Source organism: Spinacia oleracea, chromosome 1 (assembly GCF_020520425.1).
Source record: "Spinacia oleracea cultivar Varoflay chromosome 1, BTI_SOV_V1, whole genome shotgun sequence".
NCBI lineage: Eukaryota > Viridiplantae > Streptophyta > Magnoliopsida > Caryophyllales > Amaranthaceae > Spinacia > Spinacia oleracea.
The window spans coordinates 115,902,359-115,923,817 of record NC_079487.1 but is presented as its reverse complement, the minus strand read 5'-3'; the positions used below and the strand labels follow the sequence as shown (position 1 = coordinate 115,923,817).

Genomic DNA, 21,459 nt, shown 5'->3' with positions numbered 1-21,459 from the left:
ATTTAGTTACTAATCTTTGTCGGGCCATGCAAGGTTTGGCCCGGGCAAAAGCAAAATAATTCATCCATCATAGTGGGCCGGGTCGGCCAAACAACGGGCTTATTTTTGTTCCAAACTCGATATTTCGGGCAAAAAATAGCCTTCTTTAACATTGGTCAAATTTCGCAAATTTTTGGTTGTACCTGTGTACAACTAGAGTTAATGTACCCCCATCCAAAATGAACATTTAATATTTCAGAAATGAACATTTATTTATTTATTTGAAAATGAACATTTACTATTTCGGAAATGAAAATTTACTATTTTGAAAATGAACATTTATTTATTTATTTGGAAATGAACATTTAATTTATCTACTCATTCAAATATGAACGTTTATCTAATTATTTGACAAACCTCATTTATTCAACCAATTTAGAAATGAACATTTATCTACTGATTGTGAAATGAGTATTGACTAATTTTAAAATGAACTTAGTTATTGCATTACTATGTTATTACTTTGAACATATTATTACATATATTGAGAAATTAAAACATGTCAAATAACATATTTTACAAAAAAAATTGAATATTTTAGGCATTGCCTATGTAAATTGTACTTGAATTATAAGATATTGGTAGGAAACATCCACTTATTTTTCTACATCTTCAATCTTGAATGTTGCTTTTAACGTAGTCTCGGGTTCTTATGCTTTTGAATGTGTGTATGAAGTGTGATTTGAACACAATTTGACTTCCACGGTTTCGATTTCCTCATCGTTGTAGGCTGAAAATGAAAATAGAAATTAATTTGATATGATGATCACAACTAATTTAAAAATGAACATTTACTGATTTGAAAATGATGAGCATGTAAAGAAAAGAAATAGGTTAAAATGAAAGAACAAGGGTTTAAAAGATGCTAAGTAAAAGAACAAAGAAGAACAAAGAATACAAAAGGTATATATGAACAAATGAAACAAAAAGTATGAATTGAACAATTTCATTGTGAACATTAACCAGATGATTATTATGAACAAACAAATAAACAAGAAAGAACAAACAATTCAACAAAAAAGAACAGACGGAGTAAAATTTCAGAAGAAAGAACAAACAATACAAAAAGAAAGAACAAACAATACATGCGCTTGTAAAAACATAAAAGATCAATGAAGAGTTTAATTTCATTATGAACATTCACCAGATGATTATTATGAACAAACAAATAAACAAGAAAGAACAAATAATTCAAAAAAAAAGAAAAAACAATATAAAAAGAAAATAAATTTCCAAAAGAAAGAACAAACTATACTACAATTATGAAAATTTTTATGATGAATTTGAAAAACAACATTTAAAAACAAACAATACAACAAAAAAGAAAAAAACAATACAAGTGCGTCGTTTTTTGGGAATCAAAAAATTCAAATACAAACCATGAAAATACAAATATCCACAAATACAAAACCAAAAATATCTAATCCAAATACAAATATCAATTTTCACTTTAAGTTGCCCAAAAAACTTGTAATTTGTGCCCAAAAAGGGGGCAAACCCGTGTGTTTTTCGGTTTGGGAAGGATTGTTTCCGTTATAGAACCAAAACATCTATACCTAGTCTATAAAAAACGAAATCATATTTGATTAGATGACATGTGTCAACACATTGGATTAGATGACATGTGTCAACACATTGGATTAGATGATACGTGTCATCCAATCTTAATTTCCTTCATCAATTTGGTTTTTTATTTTATTTTTCTTTATTGTTTGATATATTATACAACTTCAATCGCCTCTTTCACTTCATCTTCCTCATACAATATCAATTCACCAATCTATTCATTCAACATCTTCCACTCCATCTTTCCAATTAAGACTTAATATTAATATTCTATTTAATTTGTGTATTCTTTCAACTTTTAAAATTTACCTCTATTTTGGAAGTTTTTGTAAAGTTTTTGGTGTTTTGTGTAAGTAGTGTGCTTAAAGATGAAATTCGGGTGGCAAGTTTTTGGATTTTACTCGATGTATTCTAATTTCTACTTATGAATATAATGTTCTTCGTTTGTACGTAAAAAAAATTAGTGAGGTGTCCCGCATTGATGAACATTGGCCTATTAGTGGGAAGGATTTCATCTCCAACAAAAAGGTAGGGGTTTAATTTCCACGAGGGACATTTTGAGAGAGAGCTTCATATTACGATACTCCTCAGTCCTCACTCACAAAGTGTTTAGCCCACTAACTCGGTCAAATTAACCGAGAAGAATACCGACTGATAGGACGTGACACTTCATTTTACCTTATTTCATTTTACCTTATTAAAAAAAATTGTATAGATATTGATGATATGTTTTTCCTGCAAATGATGTGCCACAACAGAAATGGTGAGCATGTTCGTCGGAACCATGTTAAAAGATTAAATGAAAAAGTTTTAGTTTATAACCCGATGGGCTTATCCTATGGCCATTAGTTTTAGGATACAATTTCGATTGAGAATCCTCTGTTTATTTCATTATCCTTTTTTATTTTTAATAAATACTATGTAATTCATTTTATTATAATAATTTTGACACCTACCACGCAGGCACTCAGCAGGATATATTGATATATCGTCATGAAAATGACAATCTCACGCCAGTATCACAAAGAAGAAGTATTTTTAGATATCTGATATGTGATTGCAAATGCATATTATACCAAAAGATAAAATAGGAAAAAACACAAAAAAGAAACTGAATATTACTTTTTTTTTAACATGAATGGTACTTCTTTTTTTGGTCACAAATGAATATTCCTCGTTCACAAGTACTCCTTATGTGGTTAGGAGGAAGTATTTTCGTATTCCAGATATGTGCTTGTAAATGCATATCATAGTAAAAGACAAAATAGGAAAAATGACAAAAAAGAAATTAAATTGTACTTTTTAAAACAAAAATGGTACGAGTACTTTTTTTTTACATAATGATACTTTTTTTACCTGAATGGTACTTTCTTTTTTGACTTTTAGCTATTTGTCTTTTAGCTGATATGTGATATGCGAAAAGACAACCTCATGTGGTTAGATTGTTTAGATGACAAAATACAAGTGGAGACATGAAATGAGCCGATCAAGTGGAAAGAAAATATCCTAGCTACTAAATATCATGCAGAATGATTTGGACTTTTATTTACAAAAATAATTTTGTATCTTCCAAAGTTACAGAAAGTCATAAATCACCACTTGTATAATAAAACAATTTATAACAATGCAATAAAAAAAATACTTGTATTTCACAATAATCCCTATCTAGACCTTATTGTGAAATAGTCGACCAAACGGTTGAACATTCAGACTGGAGGAGTTTTAGGTGGTCTTTGATAGAAACCAATTACGGGGTAATTATGATATGTGCGCCAATCAATTGATACTTCGTATTGTACTCAAAGGCCTTAAACTTCTAATTATGTAATGTTTTTACTAAGTATAAAGTATACACATATCCCAAACAAAATAAGGAATTAGTCATACAATCATTGCAACGGGAGTCACGTATATATCATGTTAAGAGAAGTGTCATCCAAAAGCTAATAGTGTATGTAGATTCAGTCCTAAGCTATGCTATATAAGGTTAACGGTAGATGGAGTCTAAAAAGGTTAAAGAGATGTAAAACTACTATCAATCAATAGTTAAAATTAGTTCATTATTCAAATCAAATCTATTTTCCACCAAACTATGATTAATCTTCTTTATTTAGGAGAATGATGTAAACGTAATTCGATCTCAAATCTTGGGTACCATATTTCAAAAAATTAACCAACTAAGTTAGTTGACACCTACCTTACGGATCGGAGTGACTTCAATCAAACTACTCTGAAACTTAACTTGAATAACGGTGAATAACTTTGTTGCCTATATCGATCGAATGTATACTTTGTATATGTTAAGTGTTGAAGTTTCCAGGCAAATGCAACAAATTAAATGTTCATGCAACGTCGTACATGTAAAAAACTGATAAAATTGCGCCAAGCTGTCCACTTTTGACAGTTGATAATTAAGCATCCTTCTCCGTAGGAGAACATGGACAAGGACTTCAGTTAGCAACTTGCAAATATTCAATTCCTACAACTGTTAGTTTCTAATTTATCATAGAGGCAAATTGACTTGTATAGTTGTGCACTTGTACACGATTATATATATCTAATTTGAATGACCGATAATACGACAATTTGATTAAGTTATCATAATAAGCATACTGACAATATATAAAAAGGATCAGTGAATGTCTACTATCTTAGTTGGTAAAATGTTAAAGCGTTGGTATCCAAGACCTGAAATCGAATCTCGTCTACATTATTTGTCGCCTTGCCCTTATGGGGCTCTCTCTACACCCATAAAAAAACAATATATAAACCCGATCATATATAATACGATAGACCCGGTCACATATACATAATATGATAGACGGGTCACTTGAATATAGTTGAACCAAATTAAATGAATCAAATTCAATGTGGCTGCACGGTTAAAATATGTCTTGAATCGATTAAGTTTTCGTCGGACAACCCAATATTAGGATATGTTTGAGCATATCTTTTTAGCATTTTCTGCACCTCTCTAAAGAGCTAGTATTGTATAAACTCTTGAATTTATAACCTAGTTTTATTCAATAAGTTGTACTTTTCTAGATTAATGTAATTTTTTAATCCCTTCTGCCGGTGGGCTTAGATGATACATATATTGTTAGGGATGTCAATGGGTCAGGGAGGATGCGGATGTAGTTCCCTCCATCCCATCCCCACCTGAAATTTTCATCCCCATCCCCGCCCCATCAACCACGGCGGGTACAAAATTCATCCCCATCCCCGCCCCAACGGGTATAAACTAAAATCCATCCCAACCCCACCACCCAACTGGGTATCCGTCCCCTTCTTATCCCTGCCTCATACCCACGCCAATACCCGCCTAATTTTTCTTATTTACCAAACATTTGCCAATTTGCCATATACGGAGTAATGAAAGTTAACTTTAGAAGGAGAAAAAAAAACTTAAGACTAAAGTAACATATAATCGAAAAAAATACCCGTCATAACAAAAAAAATCCAATAAAAAAACTTAAAAATCTCACTTAAATTCATATTATCACCTAGATATGCAAATAAATCTACACTCACCCCATCACCCATGGCGGGTATGAAGCGGGGCGAGTGGGGATGGGGTGGGGCGAGCGGGGATGGGGCGGGTTCAACCCAAAATCCACACCCTCCCCATCATCATGGCGGATACGACTTTATACCCATCCCCTCCCCATCACCCGCCAAACCTACCTCCATCTCCGCCTACTTGAGGTGCGAAACCCGCCCCACTGACATCCCTATACATTGTCATCAAAACACATTAAATTATTTGTTCTTTATTTAGGTTCTTAATTATTCTTTCTTGTATTCTTTATTAACATAAACTCTGCTCATCTACCACCTGTATAACATGAATTTATTCAAAAAAATTCTAATAGTAGAGCTGAGCAATTTTAAAAAGAAGCTTAATTTACAATTTATATATATCTTCGCATGATTTTGATTTATAACCATGTATAAAATTTATACTACCTACGTAAAAAGTATTTCAAAAATGCACCCTCGGTCGCAATTACATGAGTGAAGGAAATGATCTTAATTAAGAGATGTCTTAGGACACTAATTATGTCACTAAGCAACCTCAGAGAGTCCTTTAGAGGTACTTAAGGCCTTATAAATCTCAAGAACAAGTCTTGCTTCAAACTCATCTTGATTTTTATACTTAACTTGAAAAGTTCTAGATTGTGAGGTCTTCCTCCTCTCAAACTCACTAACACCATCAATTTGCCCTACTCCGCCGGCCATTTTCAACATCATGTTAATATAACCATTCTTGAAGTTTTTCCATAGCTTCTTTGGCGAGGAAATGATCGCCTTCTTTAAACTAAACTTTAGAGTCTTTTTAATCCTCCAAAACCTCCTAAATTTCGAGGATTCGTTCTTCGGTCCGCCATTGAACTTCACTACTTGTATGTTCCTCTTGGTTTCAATGGCTCCATCTAAGAGGTTGTACCCTTTCTTGTTCCAATAGTTTCTCCCATTAAACGGCTTTGAAATTCTTTCCATAACTTTAGTTTTTTTGTAGGAGAAAAATGAGCTAGGATTGTTTAGAATGTTTCAAGTCTAAAGAAGAAATATAAGAAGAAATATAAGAAGAAATTTTGAATGGAATATGTAAATACATGGGTTGTTGGGTGTTGCTTATTTATATGTAGTGACGCATAGCTTCTAGTAGGTCAAATATTCAACAAGTCCGCAAAGGCCGGTTTGAAAACAAAGTGAGCATTTTTATTATGATTTGCGTGCCTAACTAGTATACATACGTAGTATACTACATCAAATTAATTGTCAACGTTGTTGTAGACCTGATCAAATGGCGGCCGGGCCGGGTTTGGGTCATGCTTGAGCGTAAAAAAAATCAGTCTGTTATGTCGGGCCGGACCAAGATTCGGGCCAAAATTTTGTGCCCAAATCCGTTATTTTCGGGCCGGGTCTCCCAGGTATTTCGGGCTATTTCGGGTCGGGCCAAATTTATACTCACTCCGTCCCGGAATACTCGCAACGGTTTGATTGGACACGCTTGCCAATGCACAACTTTGACTATCAATATCTTCAATTATATATTATAAAAACTTATAAAATATTAATATTTTGAAAATATATATTAAGATGAAGGCAACAATATATTATATGCTAACACTTATTTTCATATACTATAAATAAAATAGGGTCAAAGTGAATCATGTGAATAGTGCAAAAAGTCAAACCGTTGCGAGTATTCCGGGACGGAGGGAGTAACTAAAAAGTGTATTTTTGTGTTTCCCAAACCCGCCAAAAAAATAAAATTTTCGGGCCGGGCCCGGAAACCGGGCCGGAAAATTCTGCTCAAGCCCACGAAAATTTCGGGCGGGCCGGACTCATCTTGATCGGGTCTACGTTGTTGTCTTCGCTTTTAGACTTATTAATCCCGAACTTATATTTATCACTCGATTTATCTTATCTTATCTTATGTAGAATGTGAACTTATAAGTTGAAAATAAGGCGAAGAGATCGAACGAGACAGAAGTCATATGTAATTAGCAAAATGAAGACCATACACGTAAGTTTTCTTTGCATCCAACTTAAGAGTGTGCATGTTATAATAATTAGCAAATGCTGACATTTTCATTAGACCCAACCCAAAAACGTCAGCATATACATCAACAGAATTAAAACATACGTACGTATTTGCAGAATCAAATGAACTTGGTGAAACTTCTTTCAGACAAACACTGTGTCAGTCGTGGCTCGTGATTCATCCTGTGCTTAATTAAGAAATATGAAAATAAGAACTAAATACTCACTTAGAGCATGTTTGGTATAATTAATATTTTTCAAGTGTTAGAAATGGAATATTTGAAATTTTGAACTGGTTTGACAGCACAAATTTTAATACAATGTAATTGACTTACGGAGTATTATTTATGGTAGTTGATAGTGGGGTATTTTTTAATATAAATAGAAGATATGTGTCAACTTTTTAAAAGGATAAGAGGGTAGGGTGAGGGTTCAGGGGACCACAAAATGACATGTGAATGGGGTAGTTGATATAATTATAATATTAATAAAAATTTACCATTATAGAAACGACGCAAGTAATTCGAGACATCTTTATAAGAAAAGCGGTGTAAGTATTCCAAGACGAGGAGAGTAATTTCATTACCTATTGTTTGGTATGAGAGATGGATAACACTATTCCATATACAAGAGATTGCTTTCCTTGAGTATACCAAACAACAAATAATAGTAACACTTAACATTACAATTTCTCTTTCTTAAATGTTTCCAATGTATCAATTTCCTTTCCTAATTAAATTCATACCAAACATGCTCTAAGTCACTAGCTAAAAACATGTTTTTACAGTTTAAAATCACATTTTTAAAATTTAAAAGTACATTTTATTGTTTGAAAGGAGTTTTTTGACAATATAAAAACCCATTTTTAATAATGATGATGATAATAATAACCTTTCTTTAAAATAAAAAAATTATGCGGTGCCGCCCAAGATCCGCGACATCGCATAAAGTCGACACAATGCCTACGTGGCCCTTGCGTATTTTTTTTATAAAAGAAATAATATTATTTTATTATTATTATTATTATTTATTATTATTATTATTATTTATTTGTTCGTGAACTGTTCCGAATCGGTTCGATAAAAATTTTCCTCGAGCTCGATTCATTTGTAAATGAACCAAGCTTGAGCTTAAATTTATGGTTCGATAACTAAACGAACCAAACTCAAACTTAATGGTGTTCGGCTCGAAAGCTCGCTAGCTCGTTAATTTAAGAATAATAATGCATATTTATGAGATTTTTACATATCGTTTAACACCATTGTCCAAACTATCAATTAAATGATAAATAAGGATAATATTTTACATAACTTGTCCAAGAAAAATACTATTATAATGTTAGATTAAGAAAATCATTAGTAATATTATTGTACTTGTTGGTATAATATGGTGTATCAGTTTATCGTGTCAAGGCTCGAAAAAGCTCGAACTCGAAGAATTCTTATCAAGCCTGGCTCGATAAGGTTTTTTAAGCTCGAGTTAAGTTCGAGCTCGAGTTCGAACTCGAGAAAAAATTTCCAAACCAAGCCGAGCCCATTAGAGTTGGCTCGGTTCGGCTCATGTCCACCCCTAACAACAAAGAATACAAAAAAGAACATCATAATATACATAATAACTAATCCAAACATATACGGAGTAGTTGCTATTATACAAGATATAGTATCTATAAATATTTTTGATGGTCATTTAGTCACAGAGTTGAACACATAGTTGGTGTGATAATAATATAGTAACTTTATCATTAAAAATATAGAATAACATGAAAAACATGCACATAACATAACATAATAAACTAACAAAGTAACTATTTCAAACATATAGTAACTATTTCAAACATATAGTAACTATTTCAAACATATAGTAATTTAGCAACTTAGTAATTTGTAGACACAATCCTTTTTCCAAATTCTTACATCGATTTGTAGAAGAGCACAAACGTTTTGGATTATGGTTACATAATCATGAAATTTATAGTAAAATGTAGTCGATAAATCATTAATTAAAACATACAATAAACAAATGTTATAGTTAAAATCGCCTAGAAAAACCTAAAAATCGCATAGTACCTCTTTAAACCATAAAGTTATTGCATAACTCATATACTACGTACTACGTAGTTGCTATTTAAAATCGCAATCACTAATCGAATTCGCGAAGTGAAAACGATATTTCGGCAAAACAAAAACGTTTCATTTTTCCAAAACAACAAATATTTGCAATTTTAAATAAAAATAGACTTAAAATACTTTAAAAAAACAACGAACCGAGATGTGATCTCTCAAATTTATTGCGATTAATTGTTGACAAGAGCAAATTCTTTGATTCGGTAACGACGAACCTCCTTCTTGATCTACTACTTCCTCCATTTTTCCCCATCTAATAGATCCAATTATGAGAATTATAAGATAATTACGAAGAAAATTGAACAAAATTGAACAAACCCTAGAAATTTGGGCAAAAATCTGAAAAGCATATAAAGAAAATAAAGAGAGAGAAATGAACAGAATGGCATAATGCATATCTGGAATTTTAAAAAAAATAAAAATAATAAAACGTATATAAAGTGGCTAGACACAAATCGCATAGAAACTCTACAAAACATATAGTAACTCTTTAAAACACATAGTTACTGTAATACGCATGTACTACGTAGTTATTATTTAAAATCACGAAATAACTATCACGTAACAGTTACACAAGTTGCCAACCAAATCACTCTATTGTCCCGGTCCACGATGATAGCGTAGACCAGGATTATATTAGTGTAAATGAATTTAGTTTTCCTCCCCTCAAATATTATCGTACTATTAAGTTCCTGCAAAATAAAACAATAATATTTGTTCCCCAAGTCTAAATAGTTCGATCTAAAGATTGTTACATACCAAAATAATATTAGTTTCCTAATTACAATTCTAATTAAACTAGGAAACAAGATATTAAACCAGACAAGACTTAAGAGTCCAACATGGATAAGATTCTCATAATTATTATTAAGTCCGTCGTGATTCCTAGCATCTTTGTTTGATGGGTTTGTATCACAAGCTTATATTTAACTCAAATCTGTTTCGTATTCTTGTCGACTTAGCTAAATTGTGTTTAATTTATAATAATAATAATAATTATTATTATTATTATTATTAGGATTTGAAGGGGGTGAACATTAAAGTGACAAGTCCTACTTTCTAAAAATAGGACATTTTTAGAAAATGCAGGCGTTCGAATGACGATACACCCACACAAAATACTACAAAGTATTAAATTATAATTTTTTATAGTTTTTATGAACCATATGGAGTATTTATTTTCCTTTTAATTTTGAGTTAACTACGTAAACTGGCTATGGGCCTTGGCTCTTGAGACTTTGAATAATAGTGTAGACTTGTAATTTTATTGGCCCGTTAATAGGAAAGGATGAATGGTCCGGAATTTGAAGCATTAGTAGAAAACTAGTATAGAACCCGTGCGATGCACGGTTTATAATCTAAATATAAATTTATATGAAATTTAAACTGTAGTACAGACTATTATCATTAAAACGAAGTTTGTAGATATTCATCAAATTAAAATTAATGATGGATAAATTTCTTATTGCTCCATTCAGTGTCTTCTTTATTAAAAAAAAAATTAAAACAAATAAGGGTACGTAGAAAAAATTATTTTCATCTCCATTCATTACCTGTGTCAAACATAAATTTATTCTAGCTCATCCACACTTCACTTCGATAATCATACCCAATTAATACTCGCTTCATCTACCTCATTACCCGGTCAATTAATATCTAGCTCCACCATTTACATTATTCAGCTGGTGATGACTTTGAGACATGGGCCGAGCTTCCACACCCGTACCTGCCTAACATTCTCATCTTCATCCAAGCCACCCATGATATGAATGGTACTCACACCTCCCAATCCCGTCTAAAGCGGTAAATAAATAAAACCCATCCTCGCTCTATCACACACCACTATATCTACACCCGCCTCAAACCCAATCCTGGACTCAACATTTTATTTGGTAAATCAGTTTTGAAATTTAAAACTCTATTCTAGAGTCTCCAGCAAATCGATCGGTTGTCTAATTATAGTAGTTAAATAAACAAAACATTATAATATATAGGTTAGTAGTAAAAAAATTGTTGATATATTTATAATCAATTAGATAAAAGATAAGCGAGGTAGGCGGGCCCAGTGTAGAATCCATCATCGTCCCGTCACCCGCGGCGAATACATTGTTTAACCCAATCACCCACCAAACTTTCCTCCATATCCCAACCTCTTGGGGCGGACGTGCGGGGATCTCCCAAAAAACACGCCCAACTGACAATATGGCATCCCTATATTCGGAAAACAATTCACTTTATTTTTCAGCCTACTTTTAAACATATTGGCATAAGTTTATTATTAAAATAAATTGAATGTATTAACTATAATGTTAATAAAAATATTTTAAAAATTGACATCTTGTTGTAACTTTTGTCATAATAATTGTGTGTAATAATATTTTTTTTGTTATATTCTTGATAATAAATATATATTTTTTAATAAATATAAATATATGACATATGATATTAGTAGAAAAATAGGTTGATGGTAGCCATATGTATTTGATAGGATTATACTTTTCTAATAAAGATAAAAATTCACAATATTTTGTGATAGTAGGATTTAGAATTTTGAAAATCTATATAATATACTTCATTACACTAATTAAAAAATAATAAATCATATTACGTACTACCTCCGTTTCAAAAAGATCTTTACAATTGTCTTTTAAGTCCGTTTCATAATATTCTTTACACTTTGTTTTATTCCCTTTTGGACATAAAAATTTATTACCTTACCCTTCTTACCCCGCAATATTTACAATTTTCCACTCGCCTTTTCTTACTTTATTCATTTTTTCTTACACCCACCCACATTTTATCACATTTCTCTTAATTCTTCTATATTTTATTATATTCAACCAACTTTTCTACTTTTCTCTTAATATTTGTGCAAATAGTAACGGTAAATATCTTTATGAAACGGAGGTAGTACAATACAAGTATGTTTAATATCATTAAAAAAAATTGTACTATGTTTAATTCAAGTATTCATAAAAAAGAATAAATCGTACTATGTACAAAAAATCCGATTATGAGAAATTGCGTGCAAAAGTTTTTCATCAGATTAAATTTAAAAGAAAGGTAAATATATTACCCATATATCAAATGATTGAAGGCAAAGGAACAAATAATATAAACTAAAAAAATCAATCATAAAATTACTTCGCATATTAATGCAAAGGTAAACGTTTGCTATATAAAAGTTTACATACAATTAGTCATTAGTAAACTAAAGTTAATTATTTTAATACATGCTAACATATGGATGTTAAATTATTTTTTATTTACGTTTTCGAAAAATATTTGTCATATGGTTGTGAATATTGTGATAATAAAGTTGATTCTCTGTATAATTATTTAGTCAATTATATTGATGTATACTAAGTATATTTCGAAGCATGTTAAATTAGTTGTATATTTAAATTAAAAAATATATTTCCATACGTAAATAAATATTTGGGAGTATAATTGATTATTACTTTAAGTAAATAAGTACTTGAATTATAATCGATTATTACCACAATAATTAGAAAGTTATTATTCGTGCTCCGTGTAAAAATATATATTTCGATAAGGAGAATGTGGCAAAAGTTATTTTTGATATTTAAGATTAAGTATAGGCTAGGACCTGTCATAAAAAAAAGTATATGACTATATATTAAATCAAGGGTTAACATTTATTTTGGATATTCGTATTCATTATATGGCACAAATTCTTAAAAATTTGATAATATTATAATAACTTAATTGATAGTACAAATTCAACTATTAAAATATTTTCTATATCAATTATCAGAAATTACATGTAAAGATTTTTTATTGGATTACAAATAATAAACGATCAAAGGTAAATGTTCGACATAAATATTTGCGTCCAATATATGACATTTGTCAGCTTCACATTGAGGTACCATCTCTTTCAGTATAGTATAGTACTCCATATATAGATAGATAAATATAAATTGGTTTTATATATGCGAATTTTAAATGGAGGTAATGAGCGTGTCGAGGTTACAAAAGATTTCTTATGGACATGCTTTGCATAAAAGTTAGTGTCTTGACAAAAAGTATAGTACAAAGTATATATAGATGATAGAATAAACATAAATATATATATTTACAGGATATTCATTATACGAAATATTGCTAGTAAAAATATTGATAAATCGATTATTCTTTATGAGGGGTCCATATCAGTTATTGTTACCATAGAATATGCCTATGTAAGAAAAAAAATGTGGAGAAGTTTACCACGCCTAAAATTAAAATATGTGAAGTTTTAACTATTTTTATATTAAGTTTAATTATTTATATAGAACGACATTTGCCATCACCACATTAATTTCTTTTAATTTTAGTATAGTATATAGATATAAATAAATACTTCCTTCATTTTTTTATTATTGCACCATCTACATTAGGCACAAGAATTAAGAAAGGTGGTAAAAGGTGAGAGATTGACAAAAATACCCATGTGATTGTAGGTAAAGAACAAGTGGGGTTTGGTCCCCACCACCCATACAAGGTTAAAAATGACATTTCATGTAGGTAAACTTACTAAAAAAGGAAATGGTACAATTAATATGCAACTTCCGAAAAAAGAAAATGGTGCAATAATAAAAAAAAATGGAGGAAGTAGATAGGCTGGTGTAGAAATATTAATCTATGACAATTATTTTCATTCACATAGCTAAACTGATCAATTTTTTTTGTTTATTATCATGGAAAATTATACACATGGAAATGACTAACATTTTCTACGTGAGTTAATCATTTCCATCCGTATAATAATTTCCATTCAAGTACCTAATGTTATCAATGTTTAATATTATCAATATAAGTTCATCGAGTTGGTGCAGAAAAATCTTGGACAATACAAATTTTGGTAATTTATCCTTTTTCTTAATATTTTTAGGATGTTTATTATCCACATAATCCATAAGATTTATAATGACAATCTATAGTATTTTCTATGTGCATATTTTTCTTTAAATAAAGCAAAGTAATTTTGACCAATAATTTATTTATTTTTAATTAAAAGAGAGGCCAATCAGTGAGAGACATTTATCATCACCACATTGATTTCCTATCTTTTAGTATATTATTATATAGATTAGAAATCCTTCAACATTTCCCACTGAAGAATCCAAACTGCCTTCTAGAGTCTTTAGCAGAAAGTACTTCCTTTGTGGCTTTGTGTATTCCATGTGTCACTGGTTAAAGGTCACACCAGATAAGTTGGCATTTTCAATTGGCCAACAGTTGCCCATATTTTCTACACATATAAGATAATAAGTTCAACCCAATCACTCGGCAATTTCATTATACACTTTGTGCTCCGTTTGATAGGGCGTAAAACATTTTATGGAAAACGATTTTCCCCTTTTCAATCATTTTACATTGTTTGGTTGGGTAAGGGATGTAAAACAATTTTCCATGACTCCCTCAAAGGTGGAAAACCATTTTCCATTTGAAAGGGAGGAAAACCACTTTTCCTTCTTTCCTCCTGACCTCCCTCTCCTTTCTTCCCTTCAATCTTCACCATCTTCTCCCATTTTCCTTTAAAGTACCAAACAAATGAAAACTAGTTTGGAATTGTGTTTTTCCTTGAAAAATATTTTCCATGAAAAATCATTTTACAATGAAAACGTTTTACGCCTTAAACGGAGCCTTAATGTATACATGGCCGACTACACATTTATATTTATTTATTTAAGATGCATTCTCTTCACGTCACATAATATGTTTCAGATATAATGAGTTCAAGTAGTTCAGATAAGTTACAATTAAGATATATCAGGTTATTAAGTTTATATCGATACTATAAATTAAGGCCCTGTTTAGTTCACCTTATTTCAGGACCTTATTACTTATTTCAGATTTAATCAGATCAGATCAGATCAGATCAGAAAAAATAAGTTCAGATCAGACCAGATCAGATCAGATCAGACCAGATTATTATGATGATGATTATTATTATTATTTATATCATTGTTAGTATATTTAATATTTATTACTATTATTGCTTTAATAAAAAAGAATTTTGTTGTCGGTGCAATTAAAACCTATTACTTAAGGCATAAAAAAACATTAACAAAACATTCAAATTCATCATGTCCAAATTAAAACCATTAAGCCCAGATCAGAAACGATATGATCAGGTCATGTACATATCAAAACTGATTTTTATAGATCAAAACTACTACGGAGTATATATCTAGACCAGAACTGATAGAATAAGATAATATCCATATCATAACTGATCTGTACAGATCATGTTCAGATCATGTTCAAATATGTAAAGATCTTGTCTACATCAGATCCAATTCTTACATAACCAATATGTTCAGATCAAAACCGATTTGTACAGATCATGTCCAGATTATAACTGGTCTAGATATCGACTCTGTACAGATTATGTTCAGATCGGAATTGATCGGCAAAGATCATGTCCATATTAGAATTGATTAATAGTGATCATGACCAGATCAGAACTGGTCTGTATAGATCATGACCAGATCAGAAATGATATGTACAGATGATGTCTAGATCAGAAATGATATGTACAGATCATGTCCAGATCAGACCTGAGCTGTACAGATCATGTCCAGATCAGAACTGAACTGTACAGCTCATGTCCAGATCCGAACTGATCTGTACAGATCATGTCCAGATCAGAACTGGTCTGTACAGATCATGTCCAGATCAGAACTGGTCTGTACAGATCATGTCCAGCTCAGAACTGGTCTGTACAGATCATGTCCAGATCAGAACTGATCTGTACAGATTATGTCCAGATCAGAACTGAACTGTACAGATCATGTCCAGATCAGAACTGGTCTGTACAGATCATGTCCAGATTAGAACTGATCATGTCCAAACAGAACAGATCTGTACAAATCATGTCCAGATCAGAATCGATCTGTACAAATCATGTCCAGATCAGAACTTATATGCATAGATCATAACCGATCTATCTAGATCATAACCGATTTATCTAGATCATGTCTAGGTCTATCTAATATAAGGAATAGTTAAATCATGAGCAAAGTCAATTAAATAATATCAATATTATAAATTTGTGTAAACAATTATTTTACACGTAAGTCGTTTAATATTAATAAATGTAGATTTTTGTTTAAACTTAATTATGAAGAATCAGATTAGATCAGATCAGATCAGACCAGAACAGATCAGATTAGATCAGAAAAAATAAGTTCAGATCAGATCAGACTAGACCAGATCAGATCAGACCAGATCAGATCAGATCAGATAAGGAGAAATAAGGTGAACTAAACAGGGTCTAACTTTTTCCACTTTACTCTATTAGACTCAAATCTTGTAAATTCCAATAAGTTTCAATCAAATTTGAACAAAGCCTATCAGAAAATTAAAATTTAATCAATTCTGATAAGTTTAGATTTTATCCAGCTAATAATACGCATCAATGTAAACATATGCTAAAATCTAAATAGAGAAGCCAAAGCCCAAGAACCACACTCTGGTTAGTCTTGTACCGAGTAACTTGTAAGCATCCTGCATCCGGATTACTGGAGAAGGTGGGTGGGCCCCGAATTGAGACCATAATCAATGTACTTGGTATTACTACTCCGTATGAGGTAGATCTATAAATAGCAAAAACTGAAACAACCATTGAAAAGCAAAACTCTCAGTTAACCCACTTAAGCCTTATCCATTCAAATCTCAAATCTAAATCACCATGGATTCCAACTTCCTTCACAAAGTTGAACCCGTCGATTCTTTCTGGAACTGGAAACAGCATCAATCCCGCAAAAACAACAATATCAACAAATGGAAGTTTGAAGACAAACGGTTCTCTGCGCCGGAACTTTTCGGCACCAATCGCCGGAAAAACGGCGCAACTGAGGCGTTCATTTTGGGCCCGGGAGCTGGGGCTGGGGTTGGTTGTGGTGTTGGGTTCGGGTTTGGGCTGGTAGGCGGAGCTGGGTTTTCTGGTGGGCTTTGGAATCACATGCATCTTGCTTTCGGGTTTGGGTACGGTTGCGGTGCGGGAGCTGGACTTGGATTTGGGCAGGGGTTGGGTTATGGTTCAAGTTGGAAAACGATTAAGTCGGACGTGCTTGGATTTGAGGAGTAACCGGATCCTCATAACCGGGTTGTAGACTTGTAGTATGAACAATTCTAATACCAGTATTAACAACAATTACTGTTTTTGGTAATGCAGCAATTTTGCCCTTTTGGTAATGTTAGTGAAAATTATTACTCCACTCCACTATTTTCCAACTCTATGGAATCAGATATTGAACAATTTATAATTTCTTTTAGAATATAGATAAACCCGAGTAATTTAGCACGAAACAATATAATATAGACTCCTCAAAGAATTCCCTTGATGTATAGTTAATAGTTCTATTACGGAGCACGAAACAACATAATCAGAAAGCATTTCTTGACATTTAATTTAAGCATTTCTTGACGAAAATCGCTCACTATTTAGTTACTGTGAAGTAGCATTACTCTTATACAGACTACAGAGTCGAAGTTGTCAGTTTTATATGCATTCTGTATATCCTTAACTAAAACACCAAACGTCGGCATTATGAGCAACTTTACAATTCGGGGAAGGGATCAAAATACTAGGGGTCAAACATTTTTACGAAAACTAAACTAAATATGGAGTACTAGAAGTCCGATACCAGAGCATCAGCTAGCTTGTTGGAGCTTGTCTAATTAAGGAGTTGCCTGCATTTCATAATAATTGAAGTTAGTCTTGTATTGACCTCCTTTACCCTCTTTTCCCAACTAAACCAACAATCTCATCAAAGAAAAGCCATTAAAATATCAAATCACAAAACTCCACTACCCGACTTCTTCACAAACACCTAAAACTCAGTCCACTTGCATTAACATCATCCATCCATCCTTAACCGCAACAAAAAGTATCATTTACCAACTCATGCCTGCTAAATCAAAGGCAATCTCCAAAATGCATCCACATTAGAAAATTACACAATTTCCTTTGATCCAACAGTATTATAAAATATAAATGCAGTACCAAATGCCATTTTCCTAAATACTATTGAATTTCAGCTTAAATTAACAACCAAAGTAATAGTTTCACTTAAGTCATATATATAGTTATGCAAATCAGCTTATAAACATTCCAAATTAAGGTAGTACACTCACATTATACAACTTAAAGTTATTTTCATAAAATGGTGAAGTTTTAATATCACAAATATTTGGTTTTCAAACCTGGACAGCATATAAAACAAGCTAACTTTCATGTTTATGGATCATAAAACACATAGTTGAAGAATTCTAGTGAAAGAGGTGGCAATGGTGTGTAATGAATCAATGTAAGGGAATGACATTATAGATAGTGAGTGATATTAGGTAAAACACAAATTGGGTAGGTGTAGTCACTAGTGGAAAAAGGCTTATTTGCATCCCCGCATTTGCCACGCCATTCTAAACATGTGACGCAAATGACAATTTTTAGCATAAAATTTAGTCATTTGCGTCGCAGCTTTGTTAAACTGCGACGCAAATGACTCTAGGATGCCCCCCAGAGTCATTTGCGTCGCAGATTAGTAAAACTGCGACGCAATTAACTCAATCAAGTGCGTCGCAGATTTACTAATCTGCGACGCAAATGACTCTGGGGGGCATCCTAGAGTCATTTGCGTCGCAGTTTAGTAATTCTGCGACGCAAATGATGTTTTGTATTTTTTCTAAAATGCGATATTCCACAGCGCGCGACCTAAATTGAAACCCAATTGCAAAAGCTTCACCCCTCACTGCTTCAATTCCTTCCTCCAACTTCCTCGGCCTTCCTCGTCCTCCGCCGTCAACCTCGTCCTCCGCCGTCAACCTCCGTCTTCCTCGACCTGCTGTTCGTCTTCCTGCCGCGTCAACCTCCTCTTCGCACAGCTCATTGTCCTCCAACTTCCTGCTCGTCGCCGCCCCCTGATCGTCGTTCAACCCCCGGCCTCTTCACAGGTCACTGTCGCCGCTGCTTGCTAACGCCGTCGGCTGCCACGCCGCTGGCCCTCCTCTCTTCAATTGCTCCATCGATTAATTAGGTACATTTAAATTTTATTTTGTGGATATTATTTAATTGAATTTTAATTGTGCATTTTAATTATAATTGTGGATATTATGTTTGAATTTTAATGGTACATTTTAGTTGAATTTTAAGATTGAATTTTAATTGTGGATATTATTTAATTGAATTTTAATTGTGCACATTTAAGATTTAGGTTTTGTTGAATTTTAATTGTAGTTTTTGGTGAATTGTAATAGTTGGTTTTGTTGAAATTATTTGTTTATTACAATTAGGTTTTGTTGAATTAAGGTTATGAAATGAATTTTTGGGTTTGTTTAGGTTTATGAGATGGTTTGTGTAGGTTATGAAATGATGTTTTGGGTTTGCTACAAAATTCGGGTTTGTGAATTTGTGATGTGAAATGAATTGTACTATGGGAACTTGTTATTAGTTATGGTAGGTTTTGTTGGAAGCCATGGATTTATAATGATATGAATAGCCTAGTTTATATTCTAACCTTTGACAAAATTTGGTCATATTGTTTTATCTTTAGTGGTTGAAAATGGATCGGAGTTGGATGTATGGTAGTAAACGATTTTCTACAAGGTTCTTACAAGGGATTCAAGAGTTCATTAAGGTTGCCTTGAAACATCAATCAGAACATGAATCAAGTTTAATTCTGTGTCCTTGTTGTGATTGCAATAATTCAAGGGGGTATCGGGATATTGATGATATTGTTGATCACATAGTTCGTCGCGGTTTTAAGGGTAACTACACGACGTGGACATGGCATGGTGAGAGCATAGATCATGGGGCAAGTTCTAGTATGCCGAGCTCGAGTCAGCATAATCATTGTGATAATGGTGATGATAATGAAATTGAGGATGATATTGGTGTTGAAAGTGAGGAAGAAGAGGAGAAAGATAGGATAGATGATATGATGCATGATGTGGAAGACCATCATTTCGTTGAGCGTCCCCATATGTATGATAGTATAATCAAAGCTTCCGCAACACCATTATATCCTGGTTCTACACAAACTGTACTTGGTGCCGTCATCGAATATTTCAACTTAAAGGTGGAAAACGGTTGGACCAACAAGAGTTTTTCACAGTTTTTGGAGGCCACGTCTGGTAATCTTCCTGAAGGAAACAAACTTCCAAGGTCTAACTATGAGGCCCAGAAGCTTATGTGTCCTTTGGGTATGGATTATGAGAAGATACACGCGTGTCCAAATGATTGCGTGTTGTATCGAAAGCAGTATGCAAATCTGCATGAGTGTCCAAGATGCGGATTGTCCCGTTACAAGATCGTGGAGAATGATGCAACATCAACTAAGAAGAAACCTTCTCCGGCTAAGGTGCTTTGGTATCTTCCAATTATACCAAGATTTAAGCGCCTTTTCTCAGAAGAGAAAACTGCAAAACTCTTGAGGTGGCATGCCGAGGGGAGGAAGAAAGATGGGTTAATGAGGCATCCTGCTGATTCTCCACAATGGAGGAACATTGATCGAAAGTACAAGGTCTTTAGGGAAGAAGTTCGGAATCTCAGGCTTGGTCTTTGCACGGATGGAATGAACCCATTTGGGACACTTAGTACCCAATATAGCACTTGGCCGGTTCTTCTCACCATATACAATTTGCCTCCTTGGTTATGCATGAAGCGTAGATACATCATGTTGTCGCTCTTAATCTCTGGGCCTAAACAACCCGGAAATGACATAGATGTGTATCTAGAGCCACTCATTGAAGATTTGAAATTGTTGTGGGATGAAGGGGTGTTGATGTTTGATGCATACACCAAAACCAATTTCACTTTACGTGCCATGATTTTTTGTACGATAAATGATTTCCCGGCTTATGGAAATTTGTCAGGGTATTCTGTAAAGGGAAAGAAGGCATGTCCAGTTTGTCATGATGATTTGGTCTCGAGGCGCCTAAAATTTTGTGGGAAAGATGTGTACATGGATTACCGGATGTATCTTCCTGAAGATCATCCATTTCGAAAAGAGAAGGAAGCTTTTAATGGAGAATTGGAGATGAGAGAAGCTCCTGCCCCCTTATGTGCGTGTGAGGTTTATGAACGGGTTAAAGACATTGAGACAGAGTTTGGTAAGCCTTATAAAGGTCAGCCAAGTGGTGGTTACAAGAAGAGGTCTATCTTTTGGGA

At 32.9% G+C, this 21,459-nt stretch overlaps 1 protein-coding gene across 1 annotated transcript; it reads right to left on the bottom strand.

The window, feature by feature from the left end:
* Positions 1–5,357: 5,357 nt before the first annotated feature.
* LOC130466151 (uncharacterized) lies at positions 5,358–6,205 on the bottom strand. Its single transcript, XM_056834855.1, has one exon. It carries the CDS (start codon positions 6,103–6,105, stop codon positions 5,671–5,673), a length of 435 nt encoding a protein of 144 aa, XP_056690833.1. The 5' UTR covers positions 6,106–6,205; the 3' UTR covers positions 5,358–5,670.
* Between the last annotated feature and the right edge of the window lie 15,254 nt (positions 6,206–21,459).